At 32.6% G+C, this 12,242-nt stretch overlaps 1 protein-coding gene across 1 annotated transcript in view; it reads left to right on the top strand.

Annotated features, from left to right (window-relative positions):
• Positions 1-3,383: 3,383 nt before the first annotated feature.
• Positions 3,384-12,242, top strand: part of LOC126743816 (probable glutamate--tRNA ligase, mitochondrial) — a 33,644-nt gene continuing 24,785 nt past the window's right edge. Inside the window, exon 1 of the mRNA XM_050451046.1 lies at positions 3,384-3,675. Within this exon, the coding sequence (XP_050307003.1) occupies positions 3,549-3,675 (127 nt within the window). The 5' untranslated portion in view covers positions 3,384-3,548. The remainder of the gene's footprint in view (positions 3,676-12,242) is intronic.

The following is a 12,242-nucleotide window of genomic DNA, read 5'->3' as shown; positions in this document are numbered from 1 at the left end:
CCACATTTAGCCCAGTTTTCGACCGGCGGTCGAGAGAACTGGATTTATGTAGTCTATTTATTGACCATAATATAAAAACCATTTTAAATAAATAAATCAATCAGGTTTGTTTCTAAATTTATTATAAGTATTTATAAAATAATGTAAAAATAATACATAAATTTATAAAAAAAATTGGTACTTCTTTGGCTATTAAAAAACTAAGTAAATGCATATGCATATATGAATAAAAATTAGTAAAATATACTTAAGAAAAGAGTGAGAACAGTAAAATTGTAATTAGCGCAACAACTAAAATTTAAGCGTTATTATGTATAAAACAAACAAGTATATTCTCTATCAGAAATGTCATCATAAGATAATCCAATGAAGTCTGTACATTTCATGTGGTACCACCTAGAACACTTATCACATCCGACATTTGTTTCATCTTCCTCTTGTATCACTTATTAAATCTTCATTGCAAGATGAACATTGCAGATGCCCTCGTTCAATTATTAAGTTATTATCATTTTCTTTTTCAAACTCTTCTGATTGTTTCCTCTTTTTGTCGCTTCTCATCTTCTTGTTTTGTTAACTTTAGTCTCCAAACTTGAGAAGAAATTGCACTGGGAAACTTATCCTTTACATTCCTATTCTACTGGCTTGGGGTATGACAAATGATTATCCAAGATGGATTTTAATCGCATTGCTTTCGGAGGATGCTGAATGTCAGATATTGTTACTGACGCGCTTACATCATTAATTGCGCATTTATTAGATAATAATTGCTCATTATTGCCGTTAACTTCAATAACATTATTATTACCCGCTGTATTTTCTGTGTTTGTTTTATCTGTTAAGGCTTAAGAGGAACTTCTCGCCATAATTCTCAATCGATGATTCATTTTCTTCAGACACAAATTCTACGATAGGTGCACGTTCATTATTTTTTGAGTTTTCGCCTATATCTTGAGCTTCAGGTTCAGTTATAGCAATGGCTTCTAAATTGTTTTCCAGTGTTACAGCATCGAATGGAACTATTGTAAGGTATTGTAAGGTATTGTAACTAACAATGTCTCCTACTTGAATTTGATTTTGTTCTGTTTGTAACCTATTTGCGTCTCCTTCAGCAGATTTAATTTCGTTCAATATCACTTCAACATTGATGCCATACTCTGTCAAGGAAGGAGCTAATTTTAAAATTACCTTTCTTGCTGCCATCAATTCTGCAGGTGTAACATCTTCTTCGATATTTACTGTATCTAAATGCACGGTTTGTTCCTGTATATTTCTTACACATTTGGTATAAGCAACATTATCTGGATTTAAAGGATACAACCCGCATTTCCGAAATCCGTTAATTATCTGCCCTTTCATGTCGCTATTATTGAGAGTTTCTTGGAATAATTGACAGAAGTTTAATTTTGTAACACACATATTTGTGTTTTCCGGATGCGCTTGCCAGTTGCGAACATTCGGTCTTCAATGGCTTAAAGACACTTACATCGGCAGGCTGTAACATGTGTGTCGTATTGGGTGGCAAGGCATACAGCACGATTTGATTTTGGTCGCAATATTCAGATAAAGCCAAGGTCATATGCGACTTGTGACCATCAATAAACAATATGACTGGACGTTGTATCTCTTTCTTGCCGAGCCACTTTGAAAAACCATTTGCTATATATTCGTAGAAAACATCACTCTTTATCCAACCACTATCAGAGCGCCCCAACATCCAATCGGTCGGCATGCTTTGAATAACGGCCTTTGGGGGGGAATATATGGAAACACAACTACTACTTTGGACAAATAGCAAATCCACTCTCGTCTCCATTAGATATACGGCTAGGATCATGCAAAACATCTGTGAAATTATTATCCTTCAAATATGTTTGCAGATCGTTAAACCAGGCCCTAACGTATTCTTCGGTAACAATAGCTCTGGCCTTGTTAATTCCTTCAGCTTCTCTTAAGGATAACTCTGTGAGTGCCTTTTTAAAAACTGTTTGTACCATTTTTGACCTGGTCGCCCATTTTTAAAAAATTTTGCTTTGTCAATGTCTTTGGCAATTTTTTCTACGGTATCAAGAAGATCTGCTTTTTTTAATGGAAATCCACATTTAGCTATTTTAATTGTCTACTGGCCTCTCTAATTTTCAGATGCTTTGTTTTAATTGCGTTTAATGCAATCTCTAATTGCTCTGCAGAGTACTGAAACAGTTTTCTTTTTATTTTAGTTTTTTGAAGCTTAGCAGCGGAAAGTTGCCCTGTGTTAGATTTTTTAGGCGCCGGCATCTGCAACAATAGGTATAGCATATTATTATATTATGTTACCTATAATATTGACATATTTGCTCAAATTCGACTCAAAATCAAAAAATTAATTTTGTTCATTCATGATTATTTTTTTTATTAATTAATCAATAAAATATAAATTCAGGATTGGTGGTCGAAAAAACTAAATTTCGTATACCATTTCTCGACCACTCGAAAATAACGCGAAATATTTAAAAAAGGATCGAACTATCAGGGTGGTCGAAATCTGGCCTAGACTTCCTTTATATATGTCAAACAATGTCAAAAAAGAAAAGGAACATAAGGAGAAAGCATAAGTTAAAAAAAGACGCTATATTTTAAACGAATTAATCCATTTCTCGACCACCCCGGTCGAGAATTAGAAATTCGTTAATCTGATGTTCCAGATGGACGACCACCTTGATTTTCACAAAAAATGCAAAAATAAAAATGCTTTTTTTTATAAAAACTAACTAAGAAGGGTCTTCTTTTACCTTACATCCAAAAACATATTAGTTAAAGATAAAGCATGATGATCTACTTACTATTTATTAATGAGTATACCACTAGAAAATCACTAAAATCTTAGGTACACGTGCAACTGGCAAATTTACAACGTCTGTAATGGCAGACTGTTTTAAGCAGAGATTGCGCGGGAAATTTAAAAATCTTTATTACGGATGGTCGAAAACGGGAATAAGGATTATGAAAGTAGATAACGAGTTCGGTTCTTGTTTTTTATTGTTTTATACATAAATGGTCGAGAATAGGCACTGGTCGGCTAACTAGCGCATTCACCCTATGTAAAATGAGCGTTTATTGTATTGTGATAAGAATGAAAACCAGACTTCGTAGAGGGAAGTGTGTCATCTTCATTACAAAAAATTGAAAACTCATCCATCTTTTCAAGGATGGAGTGTGTGGGAAAAAATACTTATTGGCCTAAAATCAAAAAGTTGCAACTGAAACCCACGTTTTCTTATAAAAGATAGAAAATCGCTGCGAGGGGACTGGAACGCAGCCGAACGGCTAAATAACAATATTTAAAAATACATCTGACAGTTTACGGTAACAGTAAATACTTCCAGTTGAAAAAATTAGAATTTTTTAAATTCATATGTTTTATTTGTGGAAAACAAGACTAAGGAAAGGGGTGTTTGGGAATAGGATTTATAATTAATTAGAAAAATCCAACTAATACCATACCATACTCCTCAAAATCGAAAGAGGAGAACGAACATGCACTGTTATGAGAATTAGAAAATGGAACTATGATTTTTCCAAAAAATTTAAGGTTTTGCCTGCTAAATGGCACTATAGGTAATAAATTAAATAATAGCAGTCTTCGAAGCTATTCAGCTAAAAATGTTAGAGTACGCTTTGCTCCCAGTCCTACAGGTAAATTTATTTTACAAAATAATAATACAATTTTTATTTCTTCAAGTCAGTATGTTATTATAAAAGATATACATTCACGGATAGCAGCACAAGAAGAAGAAGAAGTTTACAAAGTAGTAAACATTTTATAACATAATAATTTAAGAAAATGCCTTAATTTGTAATCTCTCAGTTAGGATGCACATTGTTCAAGAAAAAAATCATTTATACTGTAATAAGTCTCATTTCCACATTGATTTATTAAATTATACCCTTTTTTAGTAATATTTTATGGTTATTTATGAGTAATAGATTTCACTTTATATACAAGGTGTCTGGAAGCTAGATGCAATCCTTAGGGGGTGATAGCTGACTTAATTTCAAACATTTTTAACTAAATATGTGTAGGTCGAAATTTGTTTATAAATTTTTGACCTCTCATAAGCCTACTAAGCATTAGAGCCCTGATTATGGGGTTATTTTAGGTTTTAATGTTAAATAAAACACAATTTTGTTTAAACTATTTATTGTTCATGTTCAAAATGCAATCCATTATTTCTAATATAGGCACGAGCCCTTTTTGTTACTTCGGTGGTGGTTACTCTTATGGTCATATCTTCTTTCATCCTGTTGAATGCTTCATTTATTTTGCGAATCAACTCTTCTCTTGTTCTTATTTCTGTGGTGTATACAAGCTCGTTTGCCCGGCCCCATATGAATAAAATTTAATGGAGTTAGGTCAGGCGATTGAGGAGGCCAAGGAAAGGATCCGCCTCTACCGATCCAACCGTCCGGAAAACAGTCGTCTAAGCAATTCCTGACAGCCAAGGACCAATGCCCTGGACAACCATCTTGCTGAAAGATTATTGGTCTTTCTTGTTCCAATAATCCAGTTTCGTCTAAAAGAACGGGGATATCATTTTGTAGAAAATCTAAATAGTTGGCACCATTTAAATTCTCTGGTAGAAAATGTGGCCCAATAATAGTACACATTGACCAAAAATCTGTTCTGAAATGATTTTTGTTTTTTTCCAGTGCGGATTTGCATCTTTGGCAGCCCATTGGTGGAGGTTGTGGAAGTTGGTAATACCCTCCCTGGAAAAATTGGACTTGTCTGTCCACAAGATACTTCTTAAGAATAACGGGTCCTTGATGACCATGTTTAATAAAAAGCGGCAGAACTGAATTCGTTTTGCAGGGTCTTCTTCTTGTAAGCCCTGCACCCCAGTACCATGAAAGGGACACTGTCCATCTTTCTTCATGGACGTCCACACCTTCCATCTAGAAAGGCCAAGGTCTTCAATTACTTTTCTGACAAAAAGCATTTTTATTTTCACTCCATATTTATTTTTTATGTTTCAATATCTCTATTTTTTCTAATAAGTTTACACAGAAGCTTGAAATTGATCGTAGTTTCATTAATACACATTAGACAAAACAAAATAAACTTTAAAACTCTGATAGGTACTAATTGTAACTTGCGCTCTATTACCGTTTAAGTGTGAAATTTTGGTATTTCTTAAGAAAAATGCAAAAATTGCCATAAAAAATTTAAAAAAATTTTGACCTACACATATTTAGCTTAAAATGTTTGAAATTAAGTCAGCTATCGCCTATCACCCCCTTAAAGGATTGCATCTAGCTTCCGAACACCCTGTATATTTATGATTATACCAATTTCAAAAGTGATTGGTTTCAATAAGCATAAATATAGGTATTGCTCTATTACCTATATAATTATACTAATTTCTAAAAGTTAAGCTGTTGTTACTGCCATTATATTTCAGTATCAGTACAAGCAGAATGATGACAAGGCAGTATAGCCAGACTTCCTTGTCACCATCCTGCTATGTTATGAAAAAACTAAAAATTAGATAATTTTCCACTTTGTTTTAGGTTAATTATTAAGTATTGATTCAAGATTTTGTTTATATATTTTTCAAATTCAAATTCAAAACATGCTTTATTATCATAAATACATGGTATTTGTCTATAAAGCTTCTTATAATATAAAATAGGAATATAAATTGACATATTAGAAACCCGTTAAAAAAATACACAATAGTGGTTTCAACATACTAGTATAAACAATAATAACACAAAATTTAATTTAAAATTCAAGACAAAATTTCATTAGAATAATATTACAAATTCTATTCTTTACATTTTTACTGAAAATTAATTATATCCAATTGGCCTATTTTTTATTTTTATTTATTTATTTATTTAGGTACAGGTACACATTCACAGCAACAACATTACAAGGTACTTACAACTTAATTTTTACCTAATCCTAAACATATTTTGCCAACAATATGGATCAAGGATCTGTGTTTGTTGGTGATTAAACTATTTTATCATAAGGTTAACAAAAAAAAACTTAATAATAATACATTCCCATTTAAATCTTTAATATTATGCGTATCACAACTTAAACACTAAAATATAATATAAATGCATTACAGAAAAAAATAAGAATTAAATGTCCAAAGGGATGCTTGTATGGGCAATCCAGTAATTCACTTTGGTCTTTATTTGCTGAAATGATTTACCTCTTTGATCATTGGGTAAGGCATTGTATATTATTATTAAGTATAAATATTATTACAGCTATAATGTATTATTCCACATTTAAAAGGTTACTTTCTTGGAATAATAATTGGCTTGGATATTTTTTTCTTTTAAACATAATTATTTTTATTATATATTTTTATACAACATCTAAACTATTTAAGACATTCCTGCAGACACTACCCCAAACAATTATCATATAATTGATAACAGACTCTACAAGAGAAAAGTAAATTGTTTTTAGTAGTTAAAAAGTCAAAATGTTGTATAATTCATAAAATTTATATATGATTTTTCTTATTTTTGTAGTGACATACTCCAAATGTTTGGGCTATTTTAAACATTCATCTATGTAGATACTTAAATATTTTATATACTTTAGTCTTTGCACCTCCTGACAATCACAAACACCCACATCAGGTTCACAATCTGCACATACATGAAATATTTATGAAAGTCAGGTAAAGTCACATAATTTATGAAAGTCAGGTAATGTTTTCCTACTCAAGGCAAAAGTAAGAAATCTTGTTTTGTCAATTTTTAATGACAATAAACTATTATCTAACCAGAATTTGATTTTTGAAATTGCAATTTCTGCCCTTTTAATAGTTGTATCCCATGTTTCCCCTAGAACCAAAACTACAGTAGCATCAGCAAAACAGTATACCTCACCTTCATCCAAAATTGAAAGTATGCTATCAATATAAACATTAAAAAGTAAGGGACCAAGGATAGTACCCTGTGGCCCACCATAGTCAACAAAGACTGAATTACTTAAATAATTTTTAACTTTAACCTTTTGTGTTCTTTTATGTAAGAATGACTTTATGAGGTTATTTGCAGTTCCTCTAATTACCATTTTGTAGCCTCTCTAGTAGAATATGATGCTCCACAGTGTTAAAGGCCTTGGCCAGGCATTCATTCTGAAAGCAAATTGGTTTTTTGAAGTTATTACTTTCTATGAAACATTGTAGTCTTACTTTAAGGCACTTTTCAACCAGTTTGCTTAATGTGCTTGTTATAGCAATGGGTCTATAGTTTGTGGTTACTTCTACATTTCTTTGTTTAAACATAGACACTATATTTGTCCTATTAAGTACATTTGGACAAATTCCATCACTAAAAATGCAGCTGACAATATGTAAACAGGGGTTTTAATAAGTGTCTGTGATAATGTTTAATGGTCTCAGAAGTAATTAAATCATCTTAACTTGCTCTATTGTTTTTCAAGGTTTTAATTTGTAATATTAATTCATTTTCTGTAAAAGGAATTTAAGTTAGTCTCTGTTCTCCAGATTCCCAGTATTCCCAATTATCTTCAAAAAACTCTGTTAGGCGATAAAAAGACGAAGAAGTTTGAAGTTGAGACGTTGAAGTTTTTTGAAGAAGTTTTGAGAAGCAATTATTTTCAAGATTTATATTTTTTATGTATTAGGCAAGCAGACTCAACAATAAACAAGCAACACAAGGTAGGGAGGGTCTACATGAGTGCAGTGGAGTTTTATGATACCTATATTTAATGGCTCTTTTTTGAAAAACAAATACAAAGTTAAAAAGCCCATGACTACAGCAACCCCAAAATGCTATTCTGTAATGTAGGTGACTCACAATCAAAGAAAAATAAATCGATTTTGCAGCTTCCAATATCAGTTCATTTGAAACCACTCTAACAGCATAACATCCTTTAGCCGGTTTTTGCCTCAATGCTGATATATAGTCACAAAACTTTAGTTTATCAATAACAATTCCAAGAACTGTTACAATTATTCACTTCCAATTCTGGAATGAATCACAATAAGAATCATTAAATTGTTTGAGCATACAAACTTAAAGCTTAACAATTTAGTCTTATTTATATTTTAATTGCCATTTAGTTGTTATTTAAGTGCCATTTGGATAGATAACATATACAGGGTGTCCCAAAAAAGAGTGTCAAGCGAGCGCCCAGAGATAGAGCAACCCTGGGGGAATCCGAATTACCCCCATGTATATGATCCGATTTTTTTTAGTTTAGGAGTTATTACATTTTTTGTGATTTTTTAGTATTATTCGACTTTTATGCTTATTTCTGCTATATTCATAGCAAATAGGTAATGCGAAAGCCTGATTTTTATTTTATTATTTAGATAAAAGTTGACTCTGACAAGAACAAAGATAATTTGATCCAGAAATTAAAATATTGCTTACAAAAATAAATAAATTGTGACATAAAAAACAAAAGTAAAAAAAGTTCAACAAAGTTAAAGGCGTTTAAAAAATTAAAACATTTTTTTTAAACCCAAGTATTAAAAAAACTTTATCAGTTTATCAGCCTTTTACCGCGATTATTTTATCTAGTTAAATTTATTGCATCATACCTAAAAATAAGTTCATATATTGTCAAGCCTAAAATCCTAAAATTAATATCTTGTTTTAAAAGAAGTTGTCCGTATTGATTTGAGTAACTGAAAATGCAATTGCCAAAACAAGTTTTTGTTTAAGACATTTAGTATTCTAAACCAGATACCAACAAATAATAAACCACTGGCCCGTTACTATTTTCCCATTCTTTCACATGCAGTACTTGTGCAGTAGTGATTTCACGTACATTAGCGATTTTTGATAAATACGTCTTAACGAACTGGTTTCTTTTACATTTGTGTGCTTGATTTTTTGATTGGAAATTGAATTGATCTGAATTAGTTTTTTTATTTTCTTTTTTTAAGTGGAATTTCAAGTTTAAGTTTATTTATTTTGTAAGTGGTAAAGTCGATTTTTTTCTGTACTGTATTTTGTGAATACGGCTAGACGCGCGGCCCCTTTTACAAGCGAAGACTTTGAACAAATGAATTACTTTTACGGATATGCGAGAGGGAATGCTTTGGAAGCAGCTAGATTATACCGGAGGCAAGTAAAACGCAGAGGTGATCCAATACCAGAGAGATGGCCTGATCATCGCATGATACTAAGGGTTCGCGATGCTTATAGGGAAGGGCGAGTACCGGGGACTATTCGTGGACGACCGTTAAGGATGAGACTGTGTATGAGACTCAGTTGCCCAGTGTGGATATGACACTGACCAGTAATACCAGTATCGACAATTTTGCCGATTTACGACACCGTTTAATCAAAAAGTTGCTTCATCCGAAAACAAAACTCGTAACACAAACTGACGGTCATTATTGCAAAATGTTCATCATTTGCTCGCAAAATTAGTTTCTTCGATCAGGATCGTCCTCATTTAATTCGTGTATTAGTCTAATTTTATAAGGGTGGTATTCATTTGCTTTTAAGATGCGCCTTACTGACTCTCCGGCTATATTATTATCATCTGAAATTTGTGAAGTTGCACTGTTTGGATTTTCTTTGACGGAGAGCAGAACGTTTAATTTTGTTTCTTCAGAAATTTTTGGACGACCTTATTTTGGCAAATCCCTAACATGACCTGTTAGTAAGTTATGAATAAGTTAGTAAGTTATGAATTTGTGCTCTATTCTACTAACTGTTGACTGAGAAATAGGATGGATTGGGTATTTGGCATTAAACAGTTCACTTACTTCTTTTTGCGTGCGCACTTGATCCCCGTACCCTAGCATCATCAAAATTTGAATTCGTTGGGTTTCCGTTAAATTCGCCATAATTTATTCTGATAAAAACTTAATTTTCGAACTGACAGTGACATTCGAAGATGGAGATTCTTTACAAGTGCAACCATGGAAATAGAAACAATTGGCAGTGTTTATAACATTATTTTTATCCTCTATTTTACCTTAATTTGTAAATAGACGTACTTATTTGTTTTCTTGTTATTTAAATGTAAATATTTCGGAAACAGTTGAGTTTTGAGATAAGTGTGTTATACGAAACTTGCTTGGAATTTCGCCTATATTTCATAAATGCAATAAAAAATATAACATTCCATTAAAAAAAATGACCGATGACGTCATATCTTTTTTTTGTTCCACCCTGTATACAAAAATTTATGTGATTTAATTGATAAATTTATAAGCCGAGACCTCCAAAATTTGGGGTTTTTGAGCAGAAAAATGGACCCTAAAAATGCAATATCTCAAGTAATATGAGAGCTACGAATTTTGGGATCCTCTCGTTGGATTTAGAAGGCCAAATTAAGACAGAACCGTTGGATTTATTCAGATAGTGCCCATAGAAGCCGAGATGTCAACCTTCAAATCCCAAAAATTGGGATTTTTGAGTTCAAAAATGGCCACTAAAAATGCAATATCTTGGCTAATATGAGAGCTATGAATTTGGGGATGCTCTCGTTGGATTAAGAAAGACGAAACTAAGACGGAGTCGTTGGATTTTTTCAGATAGTGCTTATAGAAGCCGAAGTATCAATCTCCAAAATTTGGGATTTTTGAGCACAAACATGGATCCTAAAAATGCAATATCTCGGCTACGAAGTTTTATTCTATTATCACCTAGACCTGAATCTTCTATGGCATCACTTAATTCTTGAAGCAGAGAAGCCTGGTGGTTCGGTATTGCAATCATAGTACTTCCAGAAATGTTTGTAGCACTGTTGAAATTTCCAGGCTGACAGCTTGCAGATGCTCCAAGGTGGGTGTCCAGTTTGTCCTTCAACAAAGCAATTTCCAGTAGGTATGTTTGATTCTCTGATTTTAATAATCTTATTGTAGAAACCATCTCTCTGCTTAACTTACTTATTTCAGCAATATCTGAGTTGATTTTAAGAATTGTCTTAGGCTTTGAAACAATTTTTAACTCCAGGATATCATTTTTATGCTGTATGACATTTAAGTGTTGTCTCAAGTCTAAGGGTTCTTCAGATTTCACTTTTAGATCGCCTAACTTAAGTCGCCGATAATAGTAAATTCTGATTTTTGTTTACCCACCCAGGTTTGCCTCAGTTTTCTCAAAAAAACGTTTATATAAGTTAATACCACTGCTAGAAACAAAATGTACTACAATGACATAAAAGTAGGAAATAGCACCAAGTGGTATTCTTAAACACAATGCTTCGTGATCAGTATCAAAAATTTTAATTTCAGTAGCAATGAAGCTGTCTTTTTTTGCAAACGACACACCCTGAGATTTATTTGTTATGATTTTACTTCTATACTTTCGATATAAAAATAAGTCTGTCCTTAATGGTAATCTCTGCATTACTAATAGAATCGTTCAACCATGTCTCCGATAGCGCCACTAAGTCAAAGTCTTTAAGCAGTAAATATTAGCAGTACATTTAATAGTATTTAGCTTTATTTCAAAATTGTGTTCATGCATAAGAAAAGGTATAAATATATAATAAACCATTTATAAGCATACTTGCACAAAGCAAATAGTGTTATAAACAGATTAGGTAGATGCAGTGGTCGAAGAAGTTGAAGCAAGTCCAAATGTAAGCCTTAGAGCAAATGAGCACCGTATCGGAATACCGAAATCGAAGGCCCATAGAATACTCCATGAGATGGCTTATCATCCATATCATATTCAAAGGGTGCAACAACTAAAACCCGAAGATTATCCGAGAAGAGTAAGATTCTGTGAAGAAATGTTGCAACGTCAAGCGGCAAATGAAAATTTTTTTAATTCAATTTTATGGACCGACGAATCGAATTTTAAGCGCACTGGCATTTTTAATATTCATAATTATCATTCCTGGAGTATTGAAAATCCTCAACTTACACGACAATCAAATTTTCAAGAGCAATTCGGTGTAAACCTCTGGTCTGGGATAGTAAATGAAAAACTAATTGGTCCCTTTGAATTACCCGACCGATTGAATGGAGAATCCTATTTAAATTTTTTAACAGAAAATCTCCATGAGCTGTTAGAAGATGTTGATTTGGAGACAAGGAGAGACATGTTTTTTCAGAACGATGGGGCTCCTTGCCATTATGCGATAAATGTTCGAGAATATGTGAATAGGCGATTTAGACACAAGTGGACCGGTCGAGGTGCACCAATTCAGTGGCCCCCCAGGTCACCGGACTTAAACCCAATTGATTTTTTTGTTTGGGGTTACTACAAGGAGGTCGTGTACGCTCAAGAGT

Source organism: Anthonomus grandis, chromosome 13 (genome assembly GCF_022605725.1).
Source record: "Anthonomus grandis grandis chromosome 13, icAntGran1.3, whole genome shotgun sequence".
NCBI lineage: Eukaryota > Metazoa > Arthropoda > Insecta > Coleoptera > Curculionidae > Anthonomus > Anthonomus grandis.
The sequence above is the reverse complement of the archived record's forward strand: the minus strand, read 5'-3'. Positions and strand labels throughout refer to the sequence as shown.